At 43.3% G+C, this 14,619-nt stretch overlaps 1 protein-coding gene across 14 annotated transcripts in view; it reads right to left on the reverse strand.

The window, feature by feature from the left end:
* Window positions 1-14,619, reverse strand: part of SUN1 (Sad1 and UNC84 domain containing 1) — a 34,709-nt gene that overhangs the window by 18,969 nt on the left and 1,121 nt on the right. For 6 of the 14 annotated variants that reach the window (XM_086759819.1, XM_086759827.1, XM_086759822.1 and 3 more), the window contains exons 1-2: window positions 11,692-12,585; window positions 4,647-4,743 (exon numbers count right to left, since the gene is read on the reverse strand). The exons of 1 other annotated variant lie outside the window; for it this stretch is intronic. In XM_086759819.1, the coding sequence (XP_086615945.1) occupies window positions 4,647-4,723 (77 nt within the window). In that variant the 5' untranslated portion in view covers window positions 4,724-4,743; window positions 11,692-12,585. Of the gene's footprint in view, window positions 1-4,646; window positions 4,744-9,184; window positions 9,238-9,337; window positions 9,529-10,966; window positions 11,668-11,691; window positions 12,586-14,619 lie in introns of those variants that run through there. 7 more of the 14 variants (XM_086759818.1, XM_086759813.1, XM_086759816.1 and 4 more) reach the window with 7 other exon arrangements.

Consider the following 14,619-nt stretch of genomic DNA (forward strand, 5'->3'; position numbering starts at 1 on the left):
GTATTACTTTGGCATACAAATAAGTTAACACTAGAAGGCCTAGTAGCTACACTTACAGTAGTGATTTAAGCCTGACAAAGCAGGTGCTTTCAAAGCTGATTTCTTGATTGCTCCACAATGCAAAGTAAAACACTTAAGATGGGATTGTGTCAGAGCACATGAATTGCATTTCTTTCAGCTAAAAAAAAAACAAACACCCCCCCCCCCCCAAAAAAAAACCCCAAACCCCACAACACTAACACAGACAATGTGCTGCAGGAAAGCACGTAGTGCTCAGCAGCAAATGGGCAGTCAGCCCACAGGCCCAGACCAGAGCTTCTCCAAAACAGCTTCGATCGCCCAGAGGTGCACAGATTTGCTGGCAGGTCTTCAGCACCACCTGCTCGGTCTTATTCGTCTGCCCTGCTAATGCTGCCACATGCCGTGCAACCCTGTGCAAGGCAGAAATCTAAGCACAGCTTAAGACAAACCCAGCATACTCTACTATACACATCATGCCTATCAACCCTTGCTTACATTTTGGTGGAAGGGAGAGGGAAAAATAAGACAGGAGCCTCCTAACGTGAAAACTGAGGTAGTCTGCGTTTGTTAAGGTACAAAAGGACACCATTTTTCTAATTTTCAAAAATACTAAGTTTAGATAGTTTGCATTCTGACAGATGGGAAGTGAGAATATGGGTTAAATACAGCTCTTCCTGTTGTACATTCTGAAAGGATCAGAGCAAAAATAGTTTACTATTTGAGTTCCTCCCTAAACAGTTGTTTAAGAACTCAGTTTTGCTATTTACACTTGCCACTATGCATTTGCTTTTCCTCATCTTCACCCAATGTTTCTTACAGATACTCAATTCACAAGAACACAAAGTACACAGGAGAAGCTGACAGCTGTGACCAGCCTCAATTTGTTTTTGTTTATGAACACCTGCTGTTATTAAGTGTGTCAATGAGCATTTATATCCATCTGGACAGACTACATAGCTTGGAATCGGGCTCTACTAGCTAAAGCAAAAATCATGGGAACTCTTCCTCTTTAAACAAAAAGAGAGCTTCTCTCTTGCTTATGCAGGATAATAATCCTCTTCACATTGAAAATGAATTATCTGTCCTTTGTCGGCAGGAGTCTAGAAGTCTCCTACCTTGCCATCTAACTTCCCATGCTTTGGAAAGCAGCCTTTTTTCTTCTACAGAAGAGTACAGTAAAGAAAAAAACCTCTGCCTTTCCTTTCACAGGACAGAAATGAACCTGTACATTGATGGTACTCCTATCCAGTAAGTATGGCTAGCAAAAAAAAAAAGAAAAAAAAATTGACAAGTGGGATGCCATTAGCCTACACTCATAGATAACCTACACAAACAGTGCAGACCCTGGTTCCTTCACCCAATAAACAGCTCCCACGGCTGCTGGCAGACCTGCTGGCTGGACCTAGTCTTAAATTTCCAGCTTCATAGCTACCTTGATATCTCCTTCACATGAGCTTCTACAGAATAAGAATGTCCTAGACTTCAGTAGGTTAATTTTCAAGTTTATTTGTAAGTGGAATGAGACAAGGTCTGCCAATTTTAGCACACCTATAGCTTTGTCCGGAGAACCTTAAGTGTCATTTATTTGACAAGTATTCCTTGGAATGAAGAGAGCAGTAATGGTCTTGATTATTAAAGATAATAATAGATAAATGCAATATACCTAGAGAACTATAACTAAAAAGATGTCTTCTAAGAGGGACGCAGACATATAATCAGCATACAAATGTTCATATGCTTTCTGACCAGGGCATTGGTTATATTAACTGACCAAGGACACTGACTTGAGTTGTTTAGTGATTGCTTTGATCAGTCCCAGAACATATGTTAAAAAAACCAAAACAAAACACACCAAAATGATTTTTTCCAACTATTTTGCAGAAATTTACATCCTGATTTAGTGCTCTGACACAAGAAAAAAAAAAACAAACCAAAACTAAACAACAAACTGAATTCTTATCAATTTAATCCGTATTTGTGAAGAAAAAGAAGTGTTAAAAGTACCCAAATTGACAATAAAAACCCACAACTCAAAAGATGATGGTGACTAAAGGAAAGATCAGCCTGAAGAGGGAGGTGTAAATTACATGTGGACAAGTGGGTGAGATTCACAAGTTTGACTTGCATTTTGAGGAGAATAAAGGTTATTTAGCTAGATCAGTTTAATGCTTTTCTGATTTGGGCTAGAGGAGTAAAAGCACAAAGCAGAAGCACTACAAACAGTTACGAACACACAGTAATCCCAGTGAGTATTAATATAAATTCTATTAATAGGCCATAACCAACTCTATTCATAGCCTTGTGGTGTCCAACTTCACTGTACTTCTCTCTGCGGTGCTACATGCAGAAGCCAATTTCTTTAAAGAAACTCACAGATAGATTTTGTAAAGATTGAATGGTCAAAAGCAGAACAAGTCAGATCAGAATATAAGCAAAACAAATACAGGTTGGGGAGAGGAGAAGGAATGAACTTCAGCACAAAAATATTTCTGATCAGCAACTCTGCCTAACTCACCCTTTCCTCAGATTCTTCAAATATTGCTTGACCCAAGGTAGGAAGAGCTACATCAATAATGCACGGCATTCTGCACAGATTCAGCAAGCAGACACATGGCGACAGTCTGCTCAGAAGACTGCAGTTCACTCTCTTGACACTCTGAAAGCAGGCAGCGTACCAGTAGGTTTTCCCCATTATTTTAATATTTGGGCCTTCACAATTTTTCAAGAGAAAATTTTAAAGAAAGTGCTTTCTAAGCCTTCCTTTCTGCACAAGGAAGAATCATAATGAATTAATTTCCACCTAGTTTAACTGTACTTGCCTTCATTAAGTGAGTTATTAAATTTCAGCTTATCCAGCTCTATCCACTTCTGAACAGCTGAATCTAACACCTAACACAGGAAAACGGGAAGCCGAAAAGTTTCAAGACGTATAACCCTGCCGTTCCACAAAGGCCTCCTCACAGGTTCTCAGTTTTGCAAGGTGACAATCTTCATTTATGTAGGAAGTCAAAGATTCCAAATTGTCTTCCACACAAAACCCACCAAAGTCCTAATGAACTATACTCCAGATTTCAAATAGGATTTATCATTCCGCATCTTCCTTTCCTGCCAGGTTAATCTTTGCTCCTGTAGTACTCTTGTTTGCTTCAGTGAGAAATAAAATTTGTATCCAACAAAACAGTGGGCAAGAAGAACACACGAGTAATTTTAGACAACTGTAACAACTAAGGAAGAGAAATCAAATTAGATTACAATTTCACACCTTGTTTTAAGAAAGATGCTCACAGAGACATAAAAATCATTGTCTAAACAATCTGAAAAATCAAAGTCCACTTCCATTGCTCACAATAGGGAAAGTTATCCTCTGTAAGAGAGTTAGAATATTTCAGCCAATCACTCTCTAAGGTACATTTGCAATGTAGAGCTATCTAAAACCAATCAGTAACAGAATAGTACATCTGCTTGCTGATATAAGGCACATAAATCACCTTTCCTTCTCCAGCATGCCTTTTCTTGAAATTAGTAAATCCACTTGTATTTAACCAACATTCTACCAATGTTTTTCTAAAAATTCAGGAAGAGTTGTAATTTAATTGAAGCAACATAAAACACAACCCATTTTGCAAAAGTATTGACATCACGCTATAGCAAAAAAAAACACGAACCCCCCCAAAAACTGGTGATGCTACACTTTTAGAGTGCACAAAAGCAATAGTATTAAGTTAGTCATCTCTTGGCAAGTAGTCAAGTATTCTCCAACCTAAATACTACATTTTAATACACATTAAATACATAATAATGACTTACAGGGAGAGAACAGAAAAATAATCCCATACCGCATCCTAACAGATAAATTGTTTTTTTAAGCTTAAAATTAGCTAAATCAATAACTCAGGCTCACTGATACATACTTGCTTCAAAATACATCTACTAACTCGAGAACAGGGAAAGCTAGATAGACTAAATCAGCAGCCACAATCTGCTCTATTAACATTAAAAAACTCAAGTGGGCATCACAACATTTATTTTGAATACATAACACAAAAACTAGCAAACACACTACAGGGTTGTTTTTAGAAGACTAAAGTGATTTAAGAAAAACAGTCTAATAATGGTCAGTTTAATATAAAGACAGAAGAAAAAACAAGTTCATTAGAATACAGACTTCAATTCACACAAGCAGTTTTCTACAAAAAAAAAAATAACCAATATGCAAGTTCCAGGCAAGTTCCACACGAGTGGCAATGAGTGCGTATCAATCAGTGTTCTGAAGTGAAAATGGTGCCAAGTTGCAAAAGAAAACACACACAGAAGTTACAAGATACACCAGAAAACATCTAAGAATTTTGATGACGTATTTATAGAAAGAAGACAGCAATTGTAACTAGGTGGAGAGCAGTTATTCATAGCAACTAATAAACACTGAGTCATTATCTTAGTCATTGTCCTGTCAGTTCAACATGTATTCCTTCCTCCATTTAAGACACAGCAGTTATTTTCAAAACAGACTGGATAAAGCATGCTTCTTCAAAGAAGTCTGCTACTTACCATGAAAGCTAAACTCTCCAGAATTAACAACATTCAGAGAACATACAGTTTCTCTACAAGAAGAAAAGAGTTCTCACCTGAGTGCATATGTATAGCCAGTGTTCTCTGGCAGACATTGGGGAGGAGTGTACGTGTGTAGACGTGAAAAGTCCATGTTGACTGTTTCAAATCATACTGTAAAAGGTGAAAATAAAGTAATGCAATGACTTAAAATTACGTCAAGTCAATGTAAGAGCCCTTGCATCGTTCAGCCTGTGTTATGAAGTATTGAAATAAGAAAAGCTACTGTTACCAGAAATACGGAGCTCTCAGTACTTCAGCAGTATTCCTGCTACTGTTAGATATCCCTTATCACTACCACGTGAAGCTCAGTGCATTTCTGACTGCAACTTTGTGTTACTCTGCTTTCAGCAATTTCCAAGTTCTCTGGAACAGTACTGTAGTGTGAGCCAAGCTCTCATCACAACTGCACTACAGCACTTCCACAGGAACCAAGTTATGCTAGCATCCCCAAAAGCTAAGCATAAAGATTCAAAAAACTGTGTAGCCATGTGTCCTGGTTTCAGAGATCTCTTCGCAGTGAGTTTTGCTTTGAAAACCCATTGAGCAAAGCACATGCTGTTCTGTGCACCAACAAAGTGTAACACAGATACGACTTGAGGAAGTTTTTACATATAGTCAAATCATTTTACTCTACCTTTGAACACCAAGAGCAAGAGAGTTTCTGTCACTTCACATCAAATTGTAATATTTGGTATTGGTTAATTTATTCCTGCCATAAAAACACTGAACACACACTGTAGCAGAGCAGCCAACTGCCAAACGACTCACATGGCTAGAATTAGGTACATTTTACAGTGCTATGTACTTCCAAAAAAAAAAAAAAAAAAAACCAACAAACAAACAAACCAAAAAAAGCCACCCCACCCCACAAAAAACAAACCCAACCCACACTTGTAAAAGTTTCCATGAGCTCTTTGAAAGGTATTATAGCTTTGGGAAGAAAATAAAAACTCATGTTGTCACATCAAGAAACTCCCTGAGTGGCAGAGGTTGACTACTTGTGGCAGCAGGTATAATTTGACTTTTAAATTCAAAATATTTGTTAAAAACCTTCAGTCTTTCTCAGTTTCATTAGCCACAAGAAAAGTTTTGCTTTTCTGGAAAAGATTCTTTGATAGTAGGTTATTTGTAGTTAACAATTAGGGCTTGGCTATCCTGGATTGCACTGCTACCAAACCAGAATTCTGGCTATTTTCAGATCAACCTGTTTCAGCAGCAGTAAAAGATATTCCACACCATTGTGATGATGTGCCTAAGCTAAGGTAAAAATATCCCTAGCTACACTGTAATTCTTATAATCAAAACATCAACAAGTACCTCATTTTGGGGATGCGCTTTGCTGTGCTGAAATAAGAGTCTTCATTTGTATAGCTGCATGTACATGAGAAATAGACAGAAGCAGCACAGAGTTACAGGTAACAGCAGTTCAAAAATAAATCTCTACACATAACACTGAAATGCTCTTAGTCAAGCCACCTGTAGCCTCCAAATCCTGACGTCAGTAAGGCTAGAAGATATTTCCATTACCACTGAAGACAGTTTCCTTCTTGTTTTTAAAAATCAAAATCTATAGGCCTAAACATTGTAGCTTTCTGAATGCAAGCACCTCCCATGCATTCGTGGGGGTTAATGAAAAATAATGTCTCTCACTTCTGCTTATTTACACAACAGTTTTTTAACATTGTGGAGAAAGCATTTCCATTAAGTGACCTTTCTCTAAACTTACTTCACTTGTCCCAGAGCAATAATGCTTTCACTGGCTTGTATATAAAATTGGTTGTTTGTTTAGAGGAAGCTTAAATTGGTAGCACATTAGTATTAGAAAAGCAGTCTAATTCTCTTGCTAGAATAAGCAGCAAATACCGCTAGAGCACCCAACTGCTGCCGTACTTTAACGGCAAAGAGCTCATTTTAGAACATGGGAAATAGAGAGCAGAAAGTAATGACTCCCCAGTAACAAAAGTGAAACTACAGTGACTTTCAAGGTGAGGGGTGTTCATTAACATCAGACAGCACTGCTTTTTTGCCGTTTTAAACAACGGCGAAAGGGATTTCTTGGACATATGCCTACTGAAATTCAAACCATGATTAAGGTTGATCTGTTTAAATTGGTCCAGCCCAACAGAAAGATTTTTAAACCATAGGCTAGAGAAATCTCATGATATCATGCTTTTGACACCTAGCAATATTTTCCCACACGGAAAGCTACGCTGTGTGAGTGAGCTCTCTGTAGCTACCCAACTCCTCCCTCTGTCTCTGCTACTCATACTGGCAGGGCAAAGGAAGGCTTTGAAAAATAACATATTGGCTCAGTTTCTTTCCTGTTCTTTCCCCCTTCCTCACCAGTGCTCTCTCTGCTTGACTTCTGAAGAAATCAAATGCTAGAATTTACATCATATTCCTTATTTGCTAGGGTTTGATGTATCATTAAGTTAGTATTAGATAAAACATGTACTGGAGAACGGCATTACTAACTGAAAAGCCTTGGAGGTATTTATGCGTAGGTCTATTAATAGCTGGTTTTCACAGCACCAAGATCTCCGGTAAAGGTAACAGGTTTGCAGCCTAAACACTATGTAGTTAGAAATCAGTCTTAGAAGATGCAGGGGCTTGGTTTGATTCACTGCTGGTCTGATGCTCTAAAATTAATTCAAAGAGAAAAAAAAAAAACTTTACTTGATTTTTCAAAGTAACAAAAGAGCCTTAACTGACTTAAATAGAACTTGAAAATAATCTTCAGAGATAACCACCACAATTTTCAAAAACAGGCATCTAAAATTTACTATGAAAGTGGATTTTTTAAAAACCCTGGCTATAGTTCAACAGCTTAATTTTAGTTATCCATTTCTTCCAAAGATTTAGAAATATTCTGCATATTTATTACAGCAGAACTTTAAACGACAGATCCGACCAGAGGTAGGTGGATAATAACTCCCTCTAATTTGTTCGCTCGTGTTTAACAGCACTCAACCTTTCATATATTAATTCTTCTTGTTTATAAAACTTTCATATACAACTGGAAGAGACATGCTAATAAGATCTGTCTGGACTCAGATTCACATAGGCTTTTAGTATCAACTTTGTTGCAAGCGCTACTGGGCCCAAACTTTAAGTAACCTTTCTTCCTTCTTCAGAAGCCCATGAACATCTATTTCTTAGTATTAAGGGACCTTAGTGAAAGAACTAAGCATATAGTTACATAAAAACCCCAAGTAACAGTAAAGTAAATAAGTAAACGCAGTAAGAATGCATTTAAAAGACAACCTAAAGGCAATTAGAGAGAAGCACACATTTCAGCTAGGATGCAAGCTGACACTAGATGCACCTCAACTTACAAACTAACTTCCACGTTCCTGCAGAGGAGACAGCTGGGTTATTTGCTTTTTGGGGGAAAGCAGACAACAACAATCATCTCTCCCTTGCAATTCAACTGAATCAGCGTTACAATAAGTCAGCAGAGTAGACAGGCAGGAGAAGACACAGATTCTGACTTGGCCAGAACACAAGGAAACACAGGGACTCCTGTAATCAGTGCAGCAGAATTTACTTCCACACTAAGCCCCCTGGCTCTCTTCAGAAGACGTGGGCTATGAAACATCTAAGCAACATGAGACCACACCACTACCTCATAAAGCCAGCTTATCTGAAAATCAAGTTCAGAATCAGCCAGCCTCAAGGAAACAGGAGTACCTCTGCATCAAACTTCCTGGCTTTGATGTAAAATGATGAGATGCTCCGGTAATGACCTTTAAGCACAGAAGCATGACTAGAGGGGAAGCAGCACCAAATGCATGTTGTATGTACTCTACAAGCATGTGGCAAGGACAAGGATGAACCTCCTCTTAAGTCTTTCTGGGTACATAAATAAACTTCCACCAACATACTATCTAGGCATTTCTTCACAATCACCCTTTGTGACAAAGGAAGTGGTAAACTACCATTTCACCAATGAGACCCTGGCAGAGTGGAAATATTCATGGAGAAGTCTGTAATAGAATGAGAGAATTTGCAAGAAAGCATGTCTTATTTTCTACATTACAAGGGGTAAAAAAAAAAGTATGCATGTAAAGTCCTAGAGAGATGTTGATAGTACTACTTCCAGTGGAACCAATTCTATCCTTATCTTTTAAAGCAAACAAACTATGCTTAAGTCATTATGATTTAATGTAGTAATGCCACAAAAGCTAAACAGGCTTTTGGGCAAATATTAATAATAATTGACACTGGAGTATGCAACCCTACCAGTTCCTGAGAGCAAGCCATTTTTTACTTGTAATTTCAATTTTTATTTTCTACTATTACTCAGAATAACCAATAAAACTATTTTTTTTTAAAAAGGCAAATTCCTAAGTAAATATACTCCACGAAGAATGTTGCCGTATATCCAATTAACTACTAGTTTAAACAGGCTGAAGAGCAAAGAGCTTCAAGTTAAAGCAACATTTTATTAAAACACGTATTCTTAAAACATTAGCGCACCTTTAAAATAAAAACACAAAAGCAAACAAATAAAAAATCCCAAGTAATAAAATTCACATTTAAACCACGTTACCATCGAGGATTACGTCAAAGAACCACAAACACAGGCATCCAACTGTAACGCTACTGAGAAAAATAAAAGAGAAAGGCTCTTCGCAAAGCAGTAACATTGCATATTCACATCAAGTACTCCTTCAAATGGCTTTTTAAAAGAAACCAGCTGTACCTTCAGCTACGGTGAAACAATAAAAACGTTCATTGTTTACAGGCGCAGCACCTGAGCCCCTGCCCGGCAGCGCACCCAGCCATTCCCTAGGCCAGGCACCTCCACATCACCCCACAACCGGATGCACACAGCGAGCTCCGGGCGCAGGCCTCGCCGTGCCTCCGCCCCTAACCCGGCCCAGCGCTCGGCCTTCCCCCGCAGCCTGCGGGCGGGGTCAGCGCGCTCCGGCCGCTCGCCCCGGGGCAGTCCCCGGGCCGGCGGAGCCGCCGCGGCAGGGCAAGAGGGAGCGGCCCAGGAGGGGCTGCACCGCCCCGGGGGGGAAGCACCGGGGACCCCGCGACGGCGGCTCGGGCTCAGGGAGCGCTCCCCGGCGGACCGGACATGCTGTTCCATGCCACACCGCCGGATCCCAAAATGGCTTCCCGGGCCCAACAAAGCCCGCAGGCTGCGAGCCAGCCTCCGCGCCTCCCCTGTCACTCAGAGGCTGGGTTTGAATTCACTGGACGCGGCCGCCCCCGCCAGCCCGCAGCGTTTAACCCGCTGGGTCCCGCTTTGGGGGAGCTGAACCTCGGCAAACGCCTGCGGACGGCTCGGTCGCCTGCGTTTTAACCTGTGTTAACCGTGAGCTCACTGGATGATACGAAAAGGCGTGCCAAATAAAACCACCTCGATATTCACCCAACCCAACACCTTACTCGTCATAACCAACTCCTACACCTGTATCCTAAGATGTCCACAACTCTTATCGTCACCAAGTCACAAGCCTGTCAAGTAGCGCAGATTTAAGGATATATACGTGCGCCACATTTACTAGCATATAAATGTAGAAAGCCTGCTACGCTTGCCAATAAAGCCCTCCAAATAGACCTCTGACAACAAAAAAGCCTGCAACTCACTTCCGTAACATTATGAAAATCAGTAAATAGTAATGCACCCTCACAGGGGAGAGAAAAAATTGGACGTTAACTTGGAAATTCAACAGAAGCATTAGCTTCTAACAGTCTGTTAGCACTAGTCTGTTGCAAAGCACTGAGAATTTTTTTTTTTTTTAAGTGAGCAAAGAAAGATTGCACTTCCTTTTTGTGAAACGTTAAACTGAAAATCAGACGACGGGATAGGACTGCAAGTACTGCGGAGGCACGGAACCTGGAATTTGCTAGCTAAGACCTTCCTTTCCTTTAACATATCACAAACAATGCCTTTTTTAAACAAATAAGGTGACATAAAATAAGGCAAAGCAAATACTTTTTCTTTCCCACAGATACAAAACTTTCTGAGACCGTCAAAAAAGCAGGCGCTGCCTCCCAGCAGTTTAGTGTTCCAGACACCTGCAGCCTTGGGCATACTGAAGAGCAACCAAATGTCATCACCACACCAGGAGCACAGCTCCACCATCTCGAAATGGGCACAATGCTGAAATATCATATTTTGCAAGTAAAACTACAACCAATCCCTCGCTCAGCGAGCGATGCCAAACTCTTTTACAGCTAAATCCTGTCTGTTTACCAGCGCTTTCCCCACAGCAGCAGTTCAGCGACACCGGCTGCCCGGAGGTGACAGCCGAGGGGACACTGAAGAAGGTCTGGCACTACCCAGCACCGGACCGCCACGCCGATTGCACGACGTTACCTTTGCACTCAAGCTCAGCAGCTGCGGTGAGCGCAGGCACGACAGCACGCTTATCAATTCTTTCTAAATCAGAGTAGAAAGCTGCAGGTTGTCGTTTCTCCCAACAAGAAAACGCTCGAAGTGCCAGGCCAAGAGGCAGAGGTTTGTCTCTCTCCTTCCAGCTTAACGGCGCCGTCCAAACAACTTCGGGCCCTCAGGAGAGGTCAGCGCTTTGACCCAACGACTCCAGCCCGCTCCCCAACGCGACGTCCTCACGCCCCGCCGCCTTCCCTGGGCTCCCGTCCGAGCCGAGGACGAAGCCGCTCTCCCCGCTGCCCGCAGGAGGACGCAGACCGAGACACAACGCTTCCAGCCGGGCGGCCGCCTAACGCGGCCCTGGCCGCCGGAGCTGGCCTTGCCCGGGTCCGGCCCTGGCGGCGGGAAGCGGCGGCGGGCGGGCCGAGGCGGGAAGCGGGCGGCAGCCGTCGCCGCTCAGCGGGTGACGGGTAAACGGGGGTGGGGGGAAGGCGGTTGGCAGCGCGGCAACGGCCGGAACGGGCTGGCGCCGAGCTGTTGGCCGGCCCTCCCCACTCTGAGGAAGGGCGGGGAAACGCGGCCTGAGCCCTGAGGGAACGGGGAGACCCCCACCGGCCCCAGCGCGGCCGCGGGGGAGGGAGCGGCTCCCCTCGCAAGGGGCAGCGGAGGGGGGAGCCGCACGCGAGGCGGGTGCTGCCGGTGGCGCTTACCTGGCGCCGGTGAACCGAGGAAAAGGCAGAGCCGGCGGCGGCAGCGGCATAGCTTGGCCTCGCCCCGCCCACCGGTAACCGCCCCTCAGGGACGCGCACCGCCATGCTGCCCCGCCCGCCGGTACCCGCCCCTCACTCACCGCCCCTCCAGGACGGGCAGCGCCGCAGGGCACCGCCGGCCGGGCTTCCCTCGGCCTCAGTGGGCACCCCTGCATGGCGGCAGCGCCCCGGCCGCCCTTCCCTGCCTCGAGCTCTTCCCTCGGGCAGCACCGGCCTGCTGGCGGCCGCGGCCCCCTGCCTCGGCTTCCCCCTCCGCAAAATGGAGCCGTGGGTGGCTTTGGAGTGGGAAATGCTAAAGAGACGGGGAGAGTTACCTCTGATTTTAACTTCTGCCTCTGCTACTTGGATCCTCATTGACTTTCGTCCCCTGTGTTTCTGAATCAGCCCTTACTGTTTCCTTCCCACTCCATCTTTCTCGGATTTTATTTGGCTTTTGATTGCTGTTCTCTAAGATTCCTGCTGCTTGCCCAGCACACCCAGCCAGATTTAAACACTTCAGATTCCACAATCCTCACATGAGCTTCACCTGTGCCAGCACCAGGCCCAGTAACCGCTGGACAACCGCACAAAAAAAAAAAATGTCACGGGCCTGCTTTCAGCAAAGAAGTCATGGTGTGAAACAAACCCCAGTGTTCAAATATTTGGGGAACGTATGCAAATACACGCAATTTGAAGTCGGCATCTGAGTCACATTTTGTTAAACCTTTAGTCTCCCTGAGCCTACGGTTTTCTGGCAGGCAGCGCAACGCTGCGCGCAAGGACGGTTCAAATGGCAGTAAACAGAAGAACAGGGAATGTGCCACTTGAGAAAGGGCCAAAAATTGTTATTTACTTGTGCGTGCAAGAGAAATGATTCACTTGCTGGGAAAGACTGGGTAATTAATATGTAATTATCAAATAAATAAATAGACTTTGTGTACTTGTTTGGATACAAAATGGGTAAAACCAGCCAATGCCTAAAAACCAGAAAAGGATGCAAAATAAAAACATCCATGTAAGGCATTTGCTAATGTCAATGTAGCACTGATTTTAGGTAATTACTGTTTATTTTAAAAGAGCTTTGCTCTAGCTATGTGAAAGTTTGAAGGTGCTGCAGCCAAAGTTGAGCTGATCTCAGTAACACTTGGAAGCCAGCACATAATTTGGTAAGGCGTCCAGCCCCTCACCAGTCGCCTCCTCCCGGCAGACCGCTGAATACTTCCCAGAAGGGTAAATCACCTCACTTTTCTGGCCATCCCTTCTCTTTGTGTGCTTACTCCATATCTGTTTTCCCTGCCTTTAGAGTAGATAATGTTTAAGGGCTTAAGATAGGGCAAAGTCACTTCTTCATTTAAACCTCCCTGAAATTCTTTGGTGCTATATGGCCAGGCCCTCCCGGGGATATTTGTTCCCCCGTTCCCCTGGAGCCCAGCCAGGGCAGGCCGCGCTCTGCACTAGCAGGACGAGGCACGTCGCACTCCCCGGGCGTTGCTCCAGCTCCCCAGGCTGCTCTGACTTGTCCCGAGCAGTTGTTTTTCCGTAAGGAGCAGGCCAAGAGGCTGGAGGAGAATGGCTTAGACTTGGCTTTCCCTCTGCTTCTCAGCTATAAGGAACAGTAGAGCCTTTGGCTTCTAGGATTTAAGGGAAACTTAGTTGGATGTCCCAGTTTTGTTAAAAGAAGCTGGTACATATAGCAAGTTAATTCTTCCACGTTTCAGAAGAAACTGCTCTGAGACAAACAAAAACTCAAAGTTTCTCAGCATCCAACAGGCTCTGAACATAAAGTGGGCTCACTTAATTTTATTGTCTAAGCTGAAGTCTGTAGAAAAAATGATCAATAAGAATAAAAAATTATCATATTAAAAACATTTCAGTTTAACACTCTAGAGGTCAGCTAAGAATTCAGGCAAAAAAAAAAGCTTTGTTAACTGACACCAGGTATGGGGCAACTGCAATACAAGGCCACACCAATCCAAGGTCCACATCGCCCTAGTCCTACCCCTTCTTTCCATCCCTTCCCACTGTGATTCCCACATTTTTTCTTCCTTCCGTGATTCTCACTCCCATTCCCAATGCACTCCTGCACTCACACCTAGCAAACCTGTTCTGCTCTTTGTTTTCGCCCTTGCTGTCAACTACAAAGTTACAGGTCCCTACAGTGATTGAAGGTATGGACTGAATGTGACAGAAACCAGCACAGCAAGGTGTTTCTGACTGGTAATACTGGGTCAGGCACTGAAACGTCAGGCACTGGAACAGGCTGCCAAAGAAAGTGGTGGAGTCACCATCCTTGGAGGTGTTCAAAGAACACGTAGACGTGGCACTTCAGGACATGGTTTAGTGGACATGGTGGTGTTAGGTTGATAGTTGGACTTGATGATCTTGGAGGTCTTTTCTAACCTTAAAGATTCTGTGATTCTATGAAGTGTAGTGACCTTTTATCCAAGGGTGGGGAGATGATCATATATATTTGTATTAGTATGAAAATTGCCTAACGTAGCTGGAAGTCTGATATCTTGCTCATTAAAGAAAAGGTTTCTCACCATCTGGATCACACTTCAGCGTTGTGTGATGGCCAACTCATGATGGCCTTTTCTCTACACCAGCATTGCTGTCAGCCAAAGGCAATGGGCGCTCCATACAAGGCAATTAAGTTATCAGTTAAAAGGGGGCTGCAAAGCACTTCAATTCAATTTTGCCACTAGATCCTGCCATCGTCCTGACTTACAGGGGATTTCAGACATTAACAAGAAAAGCCGATTAGATACAAGGCAGGCCGACAGAGCAGGCATTCTCCTCACATCTGCTGCTTCATCTCCGTTACTGCTGTTCGTGAGCCTCCCTGGGGGATTGATCTCAGCAAATGGACACAAGCCTGTTAACTGTAAT

The sequence above is a fragment of the Chlamydotis macqueenii genome, chromosome 15 (assembly GCF_036417535.1).
Source record: "Chlamydotis macqueenii isolate bChlMac1 chromosome 15, bChlMac1.mat, whole genome shotgun sequence".
Taxonomy (NCBI): domain Eukaryota; kingdom Metazoa; phylum Chordata; class Aves; order Otidiformes; family Otididae; genus Chlamydotis; species Chlamydotis macqueenii.